Below are 16,613 nucleotides of genomic sequence, written 5' to 3' on the forward strand. Positions count from 1 at the left end.
AGAGAACAGTGGTGTAGCTTACTACAGTCCTGGTTTGCCTCCACAGATACTTTTTAAAAAAAAAAAAAAAAAACACTTTTAAAGGTACCTTCTGTTTGAATTTGCCTCTTGTATTGAACAGTTTTAGTTATAAGGTTGCACTGGGTTAGCTTTGAGTAAGAATTAGTCAATATTTTTAATAAAGACTAAGACACAATGTGCAAATTTAACATTAGAATTTTGATTTATTGAAATACAGATGATGTTTTTCCCTTGAAACACTAAAAATACAAAAACTTAAAAGACAAATTGGTGTTTATGAAAATTGTATGTCCTTATCATAGGCTGTGTAAAATAATCGATGATAACTTCTTTGAGTTGAAACAGTAAAAGCCACGCTGCGGTGCTGTGGACAAGAGTATCAGCCTTCTGGTAGTCTTAACAAGTTCGCTCTTCTATCTCTCACTCTTAGATGAGTGGAGCTATCTATGTTCTAAGGTAAAGGAGATTTTCAAGTGGTAACCTAGGGATTAAAGAAATCACTCACTTGATTTATAAATATTACAGTGATATACATTAATGTTCTTCTCTTTAAAGATCACAGTCCTTAAGGATCAAATAGTTGCCTTGACTTTTCTGATCCAACTTCCAAGCTAAGAGGAAAGTTTAAAAAAAAAAACCTAAGATACACGTGCTAGACAAAAAAAAAAAAGGCAAAAAAAGGTATGTGAAGAACATTCCCGTAAACAAAAGCTTATAAAATTGACAGTTAAAAATTCATATACAAAAATACACTGCAAACAAGTTACAATCAAATCTTGTAGTATATCCTGATACTCAGTCACATTATGGCAAGTGAGACTTAGCTCTTATTACAGTATCGGAACATAAAGAGCCAATAAAATCTCACTTCTTTTTAAAGAGGCATTTTAGACTGCTACTGTTTGCTGATATCCTTGTGGTTTCAGACCAAGAAGGAAGCAGCAATGACACCAGCTTTTTATGACAAGAAGCCCTTAAGTTACAGCTGCCTTCTGGTAAGTAACAGAGCAAGTGTTTCTCTTGTAGCTCTTAAGACACCCGATGACACATCAGTTCAGGAACCACTAGTACCCTTCAGTTTTACATGGCTGTGCACTTCCGTGGAGAAGCAGAGTCCGCATTTGCTTTTTTCCGAATGCTTTCTGTAAAAGAGGAGAGAACATTCTCAGTTTTAAGGGGTGGGGTATATCTTACACATCTTGTTTATTTATATATATATATAAAAATCTTACATCTTGTTATATCTTGTAACACCATTCAGTGGTGCTGTAGGTTTACTAAAGGATAACGCTTTGATCTGTTTACTGGTTATTCGTCTCTGAGTAAGCATCCTGCTGCACCGAAGGCATAAAGCTGTGGAAGGATGTGTTAATTTACCAAAAAAAAAAAAGGGAAGATAAATGATGTATGGAGTGGTAGTAAGGGGGTGGGACAGGGCAGAGTACCTTGGAGCTCATGTGAATGGGGTTCACTGAAGTTTTTTTCTGTATGTTGTAGAACAACAGGATTCAGCTAGTGCTTAGTGTGTACTATTCAAAGGAAGACAAAAGCATTACCAGCCAAATCTCTTCTTCCAATGCCCACAAGACCTTCATACAATCCCTTGATTGGATTTTCTCCTGCTGTGATCACACCGTGAAGCCAGATAAGTAACATCCTGTGGCCATGCTCTCTGTAGCTCTTAGTACCTGGCAAGATGAAGCCACAAATTAAATCCTGCACTTCACAGCCCATAGTTCTAGAGATGATTTCTGAGTTGCTGAGTTTGGGCACCCCTACGCTTTGGATTTTACCATGAAGCTCTGAAGTACATTCTGTCTTAATTCCTGGTTGTGGTCTGATTGGTAGATTAATATTAAACTTGATGGAGTGGGAAATGGATGAATTTGGGCTTGTCAGACAGCCTTTTATGTCAATACAGAATTTCGACCTTCAGAGCATAGTTCCTTGCTTGCATTGTGCAAACTACAGGATTCCCTGTGGTGACCGACAGATCACCAGCAGCGATCTGTTTCCAAAACTCTGAACCTGCTGAAGTATCCATGAAATTCTAAAGGGGATTCTGCTGCTGCCTTGGTTCAGCTCCCTAAAGGAAAAAAGATTACAGCAAGGTGGTTTTCTTCATGCTTTGCTAGTACTGCAGGCTTATGTCCTAGAAATGCTGTCCAAGTGAAGTATGGAAAATATCTGGGTAATGTTTTATACCTGTCCATTGCTGCTCAATGGCTCTAATGTGTGCATCAGTGAATTTCCAGAAATGTGCCAGCTTCTTCCATTCGCCAGGTTTGAGGTATTTAGTAGCTAATCTCCACATTACTGAGCGAATGTGCTGTGTTTCCACCCTGTGGTCTTGCTTAAAGGTCAAGTGCTTTGCCACCCAGGAGTCAGAGTCACTGTTCAGGTTGTCCTGCAAAGCCAGAACAGGAGTTTCAGTGTGAGATATTGCAGAATTCTTATCACGGTCTTTTGTGTGAGAAGATTCAACTTGGAGTGTCCTGCTGCTTTTAGGCTGTAATTGAGTTTTCCTGCTGGCAGCGAGGAGATAAACTGCATCTCGTTCTCATGTTAATCTGCAGTAGGTCTGCCTTGTTTCCTTGGCTGACGATCTCAGTGCAGCTGGGACAGCAATGCTCTGTTGTGTTAGCGTTACTGATAATCAGCCCATCGTGCTTCCTGGACTGAGACCTGCACCCTGCACGTGCCCTCCTGGTATTAATGAGACCTCCTGTGTACCTGTCATTCTGCTGTCTCCCACATCCTCAGCTCTGCAGGTCGCTGTGAGTTCATTCTGGTGTGAAACGTTTCTTCTATTGTCTTTTTCACTCTAATCATGTGTGTTAACAAATCTGTTAATAGCAGCTTTGCTGTGGAAGCCCATTCGAATCACAATTTGCATTTCTACAGTGCCTTTTATCAGGGACTTGTATGCAGAATCATTTAATTAAACTTCCCTGCTCCAACTGGAAGGCAGGCACACGCTCACCTCCTTTACGTGCCAGACTGCAGACAGGCTAAATGGCTTTGCCTAGGGCTGTCTGGGAAACCCGTGCAAGGCCCTGATATACAGCATTACTTCTGAAGCTGGGCCTGTGCCACCTTCCTTTCCTTCCCCTCTACAGTATTGTCCTTCCTGGTATTGGAGGATGCACAAAGTCCTATAAACACAAGGAATGAGGTGTTTGGCTGTGCTTTTGTTGTGCCCTCTGCTCAGACAGTGTTGGACACAGGCTTGGAGTAGGTAGGGTTTCAGTTAGGGGGTTAAGGCAGATGAGCAGCTGCACCCTACGTGCCGGAGATGCTGCTGCGCCACACAGGGAAACACAAGAGGAACAGCCCCAGGTGGGGGGAAGTTTGAGAAGGAAGTTGGTTGACTCCAGCAAGAAGTGATCACTCAGCTCGCAAGAGATAAGAGGTGAACTGCCTCCCTGCCACTGCTGAAACTCCCAAGGTCACGCTTGGTGACCTCAGACCAAGCATTTCCCTGCTCAGTGCTTCAGTTTCTCCTTCTGGGAAAAAGAAATAATGATGCCACACCCTCTTCTACAGGGCTTTTGGAACAACTGCCAAAGAATCTTTGAAAATCCCTGTTCCCTTCAGCACAGCCTGAGGCTTTGAACAGCAGAGGCTTTTTTGAAAAAATAAGGAAAGTCTTAAATAGCTGCAGTTGACAGGATGAGGGCTTTTGTTTATCTAAAATGAAAGTTGAGGTCAGGCTGTCACAGGATGTCCTTTTGCAGCTGGTAATGTGGAATCTCAGTGGAGAGGACAAGCTACATCTACCCTGTAAACAAAGGAGATGGTGGTATACACTGCTCACCTTTTCCCATTTGTAAAACCGATCGGCTTTGATAATCATGTCTGCCACGTTGATGTGATTGCCTCGGGCAGCGACATCCAAAGATGTTTTTCCTTGCTGCAATTAGAAGGGGAAAGATGAGCTGGAAGAGACCTTGCACACTCAGGAGGTTCAATCTCCATGCCCGCCTGGCAGTCTTTAACAGCAGGCAGCACAGCCCATTGAGCAATGTACCTAGCTGCAACGAAGGACCTCTAGTCTCCACCTGCAAACACTGTCTCAGATGTGAGTTAGCTTCAAGCTGCTGCGTGCAGGACACAGAGGCATTTTCCGGGCTCTGCAGCATCTCCTCTGCTGCCATGGGGGGGCTGTCAGATTGGCAGCAGTGGCTGGAAACGCATCCTGTAACCCACAGGGGGATTGCAGTGTGCTTTTAGGCACCCAGGAACGTGGGATCTTAAAAGGACCAGCGCAGCGCTGCAATCCAAGGCCTTTTATAGCCTTTTGCACAGCAGTTATGCTGACACGTGAAGCTGAAGTGATTTATGCAGCCTCATTAACTTTATAGGATCCACATATGCATGATTAGAAATGGTCTCCTAGGAGAAGCTGATGGGACCGTGAAAATGTAACTACACTCCTTACATGAACACAATTTTGGATGAACTGATGGATATGTATTAATATTTGAGTCTGCATGTGCTTTAACCCAGGTGCAAATGGCAGACACTACGTTAATCTCTGCCCAAGCCCACTTCAACATTTTCCAGGCACATATGGGGCTTTCGGGCTGCACACAGCATGCGTGATTCCTCTAGAGTTCCTTTTTCTTATTTCAGGGACAGAAACCCTGGACACTGGTGCCAGATCTATACTATCCAGATGCTTTTTACCTATTAAAACATGCACTGTGATCCCTGAGGTATATTATTTATCATTACTCCATAATAGCTTTGATATTATTGTACACAATAGCAAAAGCAGAAGTTGCAGGAACTGGAGCAACTTTGGGAAAAAAGTTTGCTCGTTGCGTGAACTGTTTTCTGTCTTCCTAAGAACCAGTCACCTTCTTACTGGAAAACACATCAAAATAACCTACTCCGTAGTGTTTCAAGACATGGAAATTCCCAGATTTTAACATTATCACTAGCCTTTCTTGAAAATTAGCAAAAAACAATGGTAAAGACCATCCCTATTTTCCCTCCATACCCCTGTGGAATCCGTTCAACCCACAGAGACAATTACCTTGTCTGTCAGCTTCAGATTGACTCCTGCAATGAGAATCATCTCGGCAATGTCCTGCCTGCTGTGCTCTGCAGCGATGTGGAGCGAAGTCTGCTGCCTCTGCAGAAGGAGGGTGAAAAGACTAAATTTCAGAGGGGACAAGTGTGAGGCTGGAAGGATAGGACAGAAGAACACCAGAAGGAAGCTTTGGAAGAACACAGTCAGCTCTGCTCTCATTCCCCTCCCTCCCTTTTTCAGCGGAGGGCCAAACACACTCCAGCGTTGAAGTAGAGCTGGGTTCCTCGGGCTGAGCAGAACTGGTTTGTCCCTGCACTAGCACCAGCGCTGAGAGGCCTCTCTGATAACACTTCAGTCTGAAGAAGGAAACTCTTCGGTTCCATAAAGATCCCTGAGGTCACTTACAGGAACGTATTATTTCTTGTTATTTAAACGTTTTCTGTAGGCAGATAGCTTGGCCAAGGGGAAGAAAGGATCTGTGCCAATTCTTTGTTCTGGGGACACAGGGCCTGTTTAATTTGGATGCGTTGTAATCTGTATGCTCTTTGGGATTATTTCATGGAAAAAATTAAAATCAAACACAATATGTGGCAATTTTATGGTGGCATGAAGAGTGAACATCACCACAAAAAAAAAAGAATATTAACCAAAACATTACAAACAAGCTACAAATTTTTTAACAAAGCCCCTCATTCACAGAATTATAATCTGGCAAGACAACCAGCTACCTCCAGGGCTTGCTTCCCATTCTCAGTCCCCCAAACATTTTGCGGAGTATCTTTTGGCCTGAAATTTCTCCCATCTGGCTCCAGCAGGGAGGAGAGAGTCTGACTATGCAATGTCTCTGTACACAGGTCCCAGGGACATGGCACTGCCCGTGTGTTGAGCGCTATCAAGCGATGACCTCACTGCAACACTCAGAATCATTTCACAGGCTTCATGTTTCCTCAGCTGTGCTCCCAGCTTCTCCCCATTTTAAAGCACTCCTCTTTAATCCTGTCCCCAAGGTGATCAAATCCTCCACAAAATGGATTCACGTTTCAAAGACAAAAGAGCAGGAGCTGCAGGCTTACATTATCTGGAATGTCAAGGTCACACTCCGCACCGATGAAGAGTTTCACCACTGCTGGGAAGTTCTGCAGCACTGCAATGTGGGTCGCTGACGCGTTTTGCTGTGGAAAGAAGACCCCGTGCTTAGGAAGAGCTCACCTCATGGCATCAAAAAGACTGTGCTGTGCCTGCACTGTCCACAGTAAGACAGCTGCACGCCTGGACTCAGGGGGAACTAGGGATGTTTCCCCATAAGCACAGACCCCACAGCAGCACCGGTCCTCGCAGAGTTGGTTTGTGCTCTTGTAAAACTCCGCAAACTGGCTTTGCCTATTAGCAAGTGATGAGAGCAAGGAGTGGGACTTACATGGTTCACAGCATCTATGTGGGCTCCTGCATCCAAGAGGATCCTGGCTATCTCCACGTAGCCGTGCAGCGCTGCATAATGAAGGCAGGTCATTTTCTTCTGAGAGGCATATCAGAAGAGACAGGCATTAGGGCTTCTTCTCAGGAGCTGCAGTTACAGACTATCCAGAGATATCCCTGCTTCCCTCCTGCACCAGCCCCATGCCCCAGAACTGGCAAATTTATAGAGGTCGTCTCCACAGCTCCCTGATCCCAGGGCAGCTTCACCCACCTCCTCATACAAAGCTGTGTGGGTTTTCCTCTGCACTCCCTGCTCTATTTCTGCCAGCTACAATTTTCCTAAGCTAGGAAATTTAGATTTTCCCAAATCTAAGATGTTTCTACAACTGCTCGGTCATGGTGGCATCAGGAGTGGAAAGGAATCTACAGAGTGGGACAAGCCTCTGGGACCACAAGGCTCTTGCTGGAGACTTAAGTGATTAAAAACTTGAAGCTAACGCTGCACAAGCTGCTGGCTGCACCCACACGGCTGCACAGGCACTGCAGGTGCTGTGGCCACGCTGGAGAAACCATCTGGAAAAGGAGTCACCTCCACAGAGCTCACCTGGGTTTGGGCATTGACATCGGCACCTACTTCCAAGAGCAGCTTCACGCAGTCACTGTGCCCACCCTCAGCAGCCAGGTGCAAAGCTGTAAGTCCTTCCTGGAAAAAGGCAGGATGAGAGAGGCAAAAAAGGAGTCACAGCTCTTCCGTAGGCAAGGTCAAGATAAAGGAGAAGAACCAGCAAGCCTCTACCCTGTCTTCTGAACCCACAACATGTTAAAATACCAACGCTGAGGGCCAGGGATATCCAACTGACAGTTGGGAAAATAACAGGCACAATTATCTGTCACCAATGTGTCAGAGGGCTGCTCTGTCCTTATGCCACTGGAAACAGCTGGCTCATTGCCACAAGACAGACACCATGTTCAACACCTTTTCTTCCCTTCAGCCCATTAACAAATGAAAAATAATTTCACATGGGCACTGAAGACAAACCGTTTTCCCAGAGCATCTCAGAGACAGACAAATGCAGAACTGGAAACCCCTAGCTCTCAGCCACTGCTTCTCCCTTCTGAGGGAGCTCATTTCTTTACAAGAAAACAGAAACCAGCAGAATTCCCACGTGAATTAATCTGGTTTTATTGCTGCTCTTATACAGAGGGCAGCTATTCTGGGGGTGACAAATACTACCAGTTACCAAAGTAGATAGTTTCCTTTTTCTTCCAGATCTTAGTGACAATCAAACATACTTTGCAAGGACTGTAACCAAGTAAGACTAAAAAAAAATTGCTGATAAACTTAATTGGGAGTGTGCTGTGGAATAAATACTAGCTTTACTAAGCCAATATTTGCTATCTAAATCATTAACGGTGTTCTAGCCACAGAATTTTTTAAAGCGGATCTATCAAAGAGAGATCTCAAACAGAAGGACCATATGTTCAGCAGCTAAGTCAATACTATAAAGCACACTGAAGTTTAGTTTAAAACACACTCAATAACCATTTAGGCACTTGAATGTACAAGGGTCAGGGAGAAAAACTGAGATAATAGAGTGATAAGGTAGGTCTGCAGGTACAGTAAGAAGAAAACGAGACGCTTTAGAATTGGATAATGGTCCAAGAAGGATGTTGCTTTTCACTGATACTCTGCAAGTGTAACCAACATTTACAAACATACATTTTAGATAAAATCAGCCACCTTCTAAACCTCAATACCGATCATTTTGCCTGATGACTGTGGCAGGAGAGTATTTCTAGAGAGAGAAAGAGCAATAATGATGTGATTTTCAGTTCGTTTAAATGTACTTACTAAATTCTTTTCATCAAGGTCCACCCCGATACCTACAATCTTCTGCAGCACTGAGAGATGTCCATTTTTAGCAGCTAAATGCAATGCTGTATTCTTTTCCTGAAAGCAAACACCACTTCTTACATATATATAAATATATATATTTCATACATAGATGTGTATCACTGGACTGAGTGTTCGTACAACACAGTTTTGCACAGAGTGCACCCAGGGTGACTGAAGAGGAGGTTGTCACCAGTAGTAACAGTCTGAAACAGTCCCGTAATAGGAGCAGCAGGGAGGCAAGAAACCCAGCTACCTTAAATCCAAGCATGGCCCACCTGGCTGGCTGTTTATCTGTCTGAAAAGTCCTGGAGAGAAATCCAACACGGACTGAGGAGCAAATGGGGTGCAGGTGGATGGGGAAGAAAAGCCCTGACATACCACAACCAGGTAAAACCCCTGACAACCTGCTTGCACTGGCCTCATTTGGTATCCCATGCCTGACTCTCACATCCTCTGATCCTTGGAATTTATATTTCATTGTGTGTGGTTCTATGCTCATACCTCGTCTTTAGCATTGTGAGAACAACCCTGGTGAATCAGGAACTCCACCACTTCCAGCTGCCCGTACTCTGCAGCCAGGTGAAACGCTGTCTTGTCCATCTTTGAAAAGAAAGAGAGAGAAATACAGTCCAAGCAAGTCCAGAAAGCACAAGATCACATAATCTGCTGCAAGCAATACAATAACGCCTTGGGCAATAACCCTGTTGCTCAGCATGGTTAGTGTTCACAGAGGGGAAAAGTGCTACACTTCAAAAATAGTTACCTCTTACTCTGCAGTTAACTTTCATTCTGATTTACTTTAGGCAAACCAAACAAAATAAGCTGAACAGACTACCCACTGGTGCTAACAACTCCAAGCACTCTAACAAAATACTGGAAAGGAGATCTTTTCAGTGTTTATTTCACATAAATAGAGGATGATTGAAAGTTTACTAATAGCAACCAAGGATGAAAAAAAGATAATTAGTATCTGAGACTCCAGTTACCAAGTGAGTCGGAACCACTGCTGCAGAAAGGCAGATCTTGTGTTGCTTCATTTAGCCCCCAAGCATCAGAATGGGGATCATTCTAGGAACCACGAGGGCCAGGGAGCAGCTAATAGTGCGTGCCAGCTCCTGTGTGTTCCTGCATTGTCTTCAGGAACAGATCAGCCAATGCTGGAACATGCTGGGAGAGGGTTACCCTTGGTTATAAGAAAGGGCAACATTCCTGCTCAGCTCGGCAAAGCAAGATGAGATCTAGTGAAATAAACAAGTGAAGAGCCTTCCCACCTTGTCTGTCTTATCCACATGCACGTCCTCCAGGTCCTCCATGATGAACTCCATCACCCGGACGTGTCCCCTCTGAGCTGCACAGTGCAGGAGGCTCCTGCCGTTCTGGAGAGGAGATAAAGGTCAGTTTGTTTAGCAAGTCAAAGGCTGCAGGACAGGCTCTTCTAACAGCAGCTATCTGGTTAGCAAAGATCCATGTGATGTCTCCCTGCACCTCCAGGGCTAAACTAGTTTGTGCTGCAGACAGTACGTTATGACTGAATTAATGCTCCTTTTCTCAACCAAGGTTTATTTTAAAATGCATGGACTGCTGATTTCCTAAACATATTTACCGGTTCTCTAACACCTTCCACGGCAGCACTGCGGAAATGTGAGCTGAGGAAGCCTTGTACATCCCTGTAGCTACAACTATTACAACTGTTTCAGGAATAAGTCTAGGCTTGGAGGTGAAGATGACCTCGCCCAAGGTCACCCTACAGGCAGAAGTGCAGATGGCAGCCCCCACAGCAGATGCTGTCACACACGATTACTTTAGCTAATAGGTAAACCTCTCTCTGGCTCTGCATGATGAACCCAGGTACAGGGACTGTCTCACCTTATTGACACAGTTAATCTTTGCCCCAGCATTGACGAGGATATGCAGGACGCGGAGGTGGCCGAACCAGGCAGACAGGAGAAGGGCATTCATTCCAAACTGGGCAGAAGAGAAAAAGAGAAATACTGACAATTAAACTGCAGACCACCGCCATCCTCACCCTGGAGGGAAGCTGCTCATGAAGCTTCCCAAATATCTTTATTTCTCTCTCTTTTTGTAGCCCCCCGTTTCTCCAATTACTATTATTTCTGCCAACGATGGTCTCAGCAGCAGAGACCTGCCTCTTAATTGCCACTTCTTAGTCAATGGTTTCAGGCAAGAGAGAACTTGCAGGCTGTCGTGGTCTTCCTACAAGCCTCACCAACACGACCAGAAGAAGCCAAGCACCCCTGTGCTACACATAAAGCCTCACATTCTCCTTGACTATTTCCCGGTCACTGTGCAGGCAGGGAAAAGGCCAACAGACAACGCACAGAGGCACCCTAAAACCAGGCTCGCTCCAAAAAGTCACTGCACCTTCTCCGCAGGGAGGCCGCAGCTTCCCGAGTACCGCGGTGCCTTGTGCCACCCACTCAGGACTAAGGCGCAACCCGTAACCCAGCACCCAGTCCTCAGCACTCCCCCAGCACAGAACACATTTGCAGAACCGGCAAGGGAGGTTCGCCTTCGTACACTGTCTTCGTCATCCACCGGCACGTCGTGGTCCAGGAGCAGTCGCACAGCGTCCACGTTCCCTGCTCCCGCTGCCCAGTGCAGGGCAGTTCGGTCTGTCTGGAAGAGAAGGAAGGAGGGAGGCACGGCTGATGTGTGCACGATGCGTGTGTGTCCACCATCCTCCCTGAAAACCCAACTCTGCCATCCGGGGAGCCAGAATTCCCCGCGCTATACAGGGTTTTCTTTGGCCACAGCCCTCTCCCTTCTGGCTCTGCTATCAGGCAGTGACCTCTGCTAGTCACCTTCTACTCAGAAACTGCGGTTAGGGACTGCAGTGACAGCACAGGAGTGTGAAGTATCATCGCCCACAGATGGATGGATTGGTGCAAACCCGTATTTCCAGGGACCTACTGACCAACACTGGGAGACCTGCACCAGGAACTAATCAGTCCCACAGCCTCAGCATGCAGAGACAGACAAATCGAAGCCAGTCGCTGCAGCCACGTGTATCTGGCACACTGGTTCCAGCGGGACCCATAAATTATTATCCTTCCCCAGTGCTCCCAACTTCCCAGTCTGGCCCAGATGCCAAAGCTCTGAGTTTCAGAGCCTTGTGAAACTGCCCAGTTGCCACAGGCCCTATTTGGCACTGGGAAGTGTATTTTAAAGCTTTGGCTGATTGAGCAGCTAATGAGGAGGGCAGTGTTTTGGAGCTGCAGTTCTGAAACACACCCTCAGCGCTTCCTGCAGCTTGGAGGTGGGAAAACCTAGGACTCACATTGTTTTTGGCTTTGACGTCGACCCCTCTCTTGATGAGCTCCTCCATCCTGGCCGTGTCATTGCGCTTCGCTGCATCGTGGAACTCCTTCTCTGAATGGAGCACTGCAGCAGAGACAGAAGAGCTGGCACTGAAACAGAGCAGGCACGGAGCAGCATGCCCCAACAAACCTCCCCTTCAGCTCACCGGCCCCAGTGGCTTCAAGGAAGGAAGACTTCAGAAATATTCTTCCAGCAAGAAACTCAGCCCTATTAATGCTTGCTGGATTCGTCTTCTCCCACTGTCTCCCCTTCCCTGAGCACCCCTGTGCCACATCAGCGCTCTTCCCCTTCTACCAGTTTATCTTCTAATTCAGCGTCTCCTTTTTGCACGGATTTGTTCCAGCCCCCAAACCTTTTGATCCTTTAGGGCTGTCATCCGCCAAGGCCCAGAGCTGGTGTGAGGACTCAGGCAGAAGGCACAGACCCTTCCCTTCATCCCTCCATTTACACCCTGCTGCTCTACAAAGACGCCCCTACGTGTGGTCCTGCTGCCTTGCGAGCCGAATCAGCCGAGCAGCACACAACCTTTAGTCTGGCTGTGATCAGTGTTGCATCTCTTAATAGGCTGTGGCAGCTCTTGCACATAATTTACACAAAGGGCAGTATTTGTCCTGCACAGCTAGGCACAATTTAAGGGTGTTTACTCTCCATGCTGGGCCTTGCCTCAGCAATCTTCTCCTTGATCGAACAAACCTTGCTGCCAAGAAATGAGAGCAACGCGATTCTGGGCCTGCTGCGGCCTGACAGGGAGGCTCTCAAGGTTTTTGGCAAGGCTGAAGCCAGTCTTTGTTGGACTCCGTCTCTGCCCTAACGCTTTTGGGGAATTCTTTAGAGAAGGGATTGAGTAGGACCCTCAGCCTGTCACATCCTGCTGGAGAGCTGGCACAGATACTCTGCTCCCTTCTATTCTTCTCCAGATCTCAGGCTGCAGTTTGAGTGCAGCGGGGAATCAATGCAACCTTCATTTGTTTTCTCCCCGGTGAAGAATACATGCATGCGTCAACCAAACCTGTGCAGGTTTTAAGCCAAACGTAAGTCTATACATGACTCTTCAATCACACCCTTTTGTGCTGCCACACACACCTCATCCTCACTTTCAAACCTTGCCTTTATAAGCACTTCTTGATTCATTACAGGATTGTCAACCTCTGTGAGCACAACTGTCCCCTGTCCTTTGCTCTGTAACACAAAAGGAGTCCCTGTCTGTGAAAAGATCCTCATAGGTGAACAGCTACGAGTACTGCACTGAATACCAAATCCAAATTCACACTGCAAACGCAGAGCATCAGCAAATTCGTTCTGCTTACACTCAGGCAAAACAAGCCTCAAGCAGCTCTGCTCTCCACAGGTTCCCACAGCCCGATGACTGCAGGAGCAACCAGGCTGCCTGCCCTAACCAAAAACCAACCCCCAGAAGACTCAGCAGATGCGAAGAGCTGGCCTAGGCAGGGACGGTTTTGCTCAGATAGTTCATCTGTATGGATGAAGTCTGTGGATGCTGAAAGGCAAATGATGCCAGGCAGGTTCTCAGCTGTGTAAATACGAGTAATTCCACTTGCTTCACTGCTGATCTAGATAAGGATAAGCCTCTGCCTTAGCATTATCTGATGCATAATCCACTTGTGAACGTCTTCTGTTAATTCTACCTGGCTGCAAACATACAGGTATAACACTCCATTAATACTGAGAAAATGTTATCAACTAGAGACTAACCACAAGCCACAAAAAGCCATCAAAACATTTTATTGTCCCTGTCCCAGCACATTCAGGGGATAAACAAGAGACTTTCTGTCTACATAGCACTACCCCACATCTCTCTGGAGGTCACAGAAAAAAGGCATCCCTACTTTGGACTCCTAGGGTGGCAGAGGTGTAACATCATGCTCCAACTTCTGTTCCTCTTACTTTCAAACAAAAAGCCATCTCCCAAGAGAAACACAAATAACACAACTCTTAATACCAGACAGGATCACTCAAGACCAAGACTCAAGACCTGCCACTTCACTGAAGGCAGTAGCTTTGGACACTGATTTATGTAGCAAAAGCAGAGGATTTTCTGTACAGCATTTTGAGCATATCCTGAGCTGGTCAGGTATGTTAACGGGACTGCATTTCCACACTGCGTGGACACTTCATTTGAGAGAAAACCTGGGAAAATGTGGAGTTTACGCAAATTATCAAAACCAATGTCTACACACTACTTCCACGTGCTTATCTCCATCCTGTAGAGTAAACTCTAGGTGTCAGTTAAGCAAATATCACATCTCTCCAGGTGGCAGAAACGTGCTCCTGTATTTTATGAGCCCACAAAACCCCAGGAGACCTGCCAAGAGAAGCCGAACCGTCGCTTGACTTCTTCTTTCATCTACCTGCCACGATGCGGTAACAAACCTTTCATTGCTAAGGGTGTAGAAGCCGAAATTTGTTTGTTTTCAGCGACATATGGGAAACACCTTGACGGTCTGAGCTTCCTCCTTAGCACCCACACTGTGGAAATCAGCCCCGTAAATGTAGGTGCGCTCCTCAACGCGGCATGCACCCACCGATAAGAAACATTTTGGTACGTATTTAGCAGTTTCTCTTACTCTTTTGAGCTTGGATTTTGGGGTAGTTCACATCCTACGGTAATGAATATCAATTCATTTATCCCAAACAACACCGAAAACAGTTTAAATGATCTCTCCTCGGTGCATTGCACCAGTTCACAGGCAGTTCATTATGTAAGAGATTTTAAAAGGCAGCAAAGGGGAAGAAAGGAATGCACAGAAACGTGCTAAAACTGCCTGCTGGGCTCCAGCAGAGGCTGCAGGACACACAGACACCCCAGGACAGCCGGTGAACGGAGGTCGAGACACCAAACTGGGAGCACTGGCATTATCTGCAGCACCTGAGGGGCGCTTGGGGGGGCAAAAGCAATCTCCATCCCTACACATCCACCTAGCTTATTCCCGAAGGGCGCCGCACATTTTATTAATCTTTATATCATTCCCGGGAGGCGGGGGGGGGGGGGGGGGGGGGGGGGGGGGGTGATATCAGAGGGGAATTCGAGCTGGACTTAAATTTGTTCCTAAAACCATCGCCGGGACGGGGGGCGGCGGGTCCGTGAGGGGCACCCGCAGGGACCTCCGTGAGCCCCCCTCCCACCTCAGCCGGCCCCCCGGAGGGCGGCAGCGGGCCCGGGGAGGCCGGTGTCGCCGCTGCCGCCTCCGATCCCCCCTCCCCTCACGGCGCTGCCGCCTCCGCCCCGCCGGGGCCCCACTCACGCCTGTCGGCCTCGGAGGCCACCTCATCCCCCATGCCGCGGCCCCGCGGCCCCCTCGCCGCCCTCTACCGCCGCCGCCGCCGCCTCCCGGGCGGGCCGAGTGCCGGGGCCCCGCCGCCTGACGGGCGGGCCGAGTGCCGAGGCCACGCCGCCGCGAAGCGCCCGTTTCAAGCGGTGTTTAAAGGAAAATAAAATGTAAGAAAGGCTCTTCTCCACGCGCACCGAAAAGCGGAGCGGCCGGCCGGCCGGTAACGATTCGCTTCGTCGTGACTGGGAGAGGAAGGGGGCCTTGGGTCAGCAGGCAGCGTTTCTTAAATCCTTGCTTTCTATTTATTTGTATTTATTTATTTTTATTTGAAATAGGAAGTTTTGGGATGACTCCAAGGGGCGAATCCTGCTACCGACGTTTCAGTCGGGGTGCTGCACGATCGCTCCTTCGGCCGGTGCCGCCCGTTACCTCAGGGTGGTTCAGTTCAGCGCCTTCACTTTGAGGCTGCGGGTGGTTAAATTCTGTTTCCAAGCCAATATGGGAGGAGAGGGGTTTCCCTTCTGTGGGAAATATGGGGTGGGTTGCTTTATTTTTCCTGAAAACAAGGTTCAGGGTTTGGCACTTTTGGGGGGCTCTCACCACACGGCCAAGGCTCAGCAGCAGGTGCAGAAGGGGGTAAAAGTGCTCTTCACCCAGGGTTTAGTTAATGTTCTTCTGTTTCAGCATCTGGGTCTAGTTCTGTCTTTGATTTTGTTTTCCATTTTGATAATTCTAGGAGGAAGCAAGCAGGCACTGGTTGAGCTGAGGCTGGGAAAGGATCAGATCTGTCTTGGGGAGGTCTGAGGTAAGTGGAAAAAACAGGGCCCAAAGCAGCCGGTTTGTGGGTGGGTACCAAGAAATCACAAAGCTGGGTGCTTGTCCTGTCAGTGACGTACCACCACCATGCAAAATGGTGGAGAGATGCTGCTGCCTTTTCACAAGTACCAGGCAGTGACTATTCTGGCAGCAAATCTCACCTGAAGCTACGTGGGAGCTGCTCTTTCTGCCACAACCATTTCAATTTAGCCTGTATAAGGTCTCTGAAGTGGGTCCGACCCTCACAGCTTTCTTGCCATAGCTAATTTTTGGGTAAATGTGGCACACGAGTGTTCTCTGGGATGTGTCTGAGCAGCTGGTGGCTGTTCCTCAGGAGCGAGATGCTCGCTGTTTGAGGTCTATATCAGTGGTGAGATACAGCTGCTACTGAAGCAAGGTCCTAGTTGTCAGTTTACATAAAGCAGACATTTCTAAGCACGACTGCACTGCAGGAACTGCCTCTGATGGCAGCCTCTGACCCGTCCTGGAAACCCGCTGGTAGACTCAAAGGGTTCAGAGCTTGCCCAGTTCAGTGTGCTTTACCCAGACCTTGTCAAATCACCTCTTATGTCTTCTGCCCTGCAAAAGGTGTCCCAGATTCCTTCCTTGCCTTCCTCTCACCCCCCATTTCCAACAACTTAGCACTGAAAAAAGTTAAAATCACCTAGCTGAGGGCTGCATGTTGGAGCTTTCACCCTGTCATCTGCTGGCAATGTCTGCTAAATCCTGCCTGCTGGCCCTGCCTGCCCAGAGGTACAAGGAGCATGGGTAGATGCTGTGACGTACACTGACACTG

The 16,613-nt window shown here is 47.3% G+C and overlaps 1 protein-coding gene across 2 annotated transcripts; it reads right to left on the bottom strand.

The window, feature by feature from the left end:
• Window positions 1–58: 58 nt before the first annotated feature.
• Window positions 59–15,090, bottom strand: ANKDD1A (ankyrin repeat and death domain containing 1A). 2 transcript variants are annotated; one of them, XR_010834207.1, is made up of 16 exons: window positions 14,975–15,090; window positions 11,671–11,774; window positions 10,911–11,009; window positions 10,239–10,337; window positions 9,644–9,748; window positions 8,874–8,972; window positions 8,328–8,426; window positions 7,080–7,178; window positions 6,477–6,575; window positions 6,133–6,231; window positions 5,063–5,161; window positions 3,839–3,934; window positions 2,227–2,428; window positions 1,467–1,709; window positions 1,254–1,374; window positions 59–1,163 (listed from the first exon to the last, which is right to left on the bottom strand). XR_010834207.1 is itself a non-coding variant. In XM_048076243.2 (15 exons), the coding sequence occupies exons 1-15, from the start codon at window positions 15,006–15,008 to the stop codon at window positions 1,102–1,104; spliced, it is 1,527 nt and encodes a 508-aa protein (XP_047932200.2). In that variant the 5' UTR covers window positions 15,009–15,090; the 3' UTR covers window positions 59–1,101. The 2 variants fall into 2 exon arrangements, 1 of the variants encoding a protein (XP_047932200.2); XM_048076243.2 differs by lacking the exon at window positions 1,254–1,374 and having other exon boundaries at window positions 1,578–1,709.
• Window positions 15,091–16,613: the final 1,523 nt, after the last annotated feature.

The sequence above is a fragment of the Anser cygnoides genome, chromosome 11, assembly GCF_040182565.1.
Source record: "Anser cygnoides isolate HZ-2024a breed goose chromosome 11, Taihu_goose_T2T_genome, whole genome shotgun sequence".
Lineage (NCBI taxonomy): Eukaryota > Metazoa > Chordata > Aves > Anseriformes > Anatidae > Anser > Anser cygnoides.

Coding starts and splice junctions, on each gene's coding strand:
- ANKDD1A (XM_048076243.2), bottom strand. CDS start 15,008: ATGGGGGATGAGGTGGCCTCCGAGGCCGACAGGC. Junction 11,010..11,670: donor ACGTCAAAGCCAAAAACAAT/GTGAGTCCTAGG, acceptor CTTCTCTTCCAG/ACAGACCGAACTGCCCTGCA. Junction 3,935..5,062: donor ATCTGAAGCTGACAGACAAG/GTAATTGTCTCT, acceptor TTCTAATTGCAG/CAAGGAAAAACATCTTTGGA.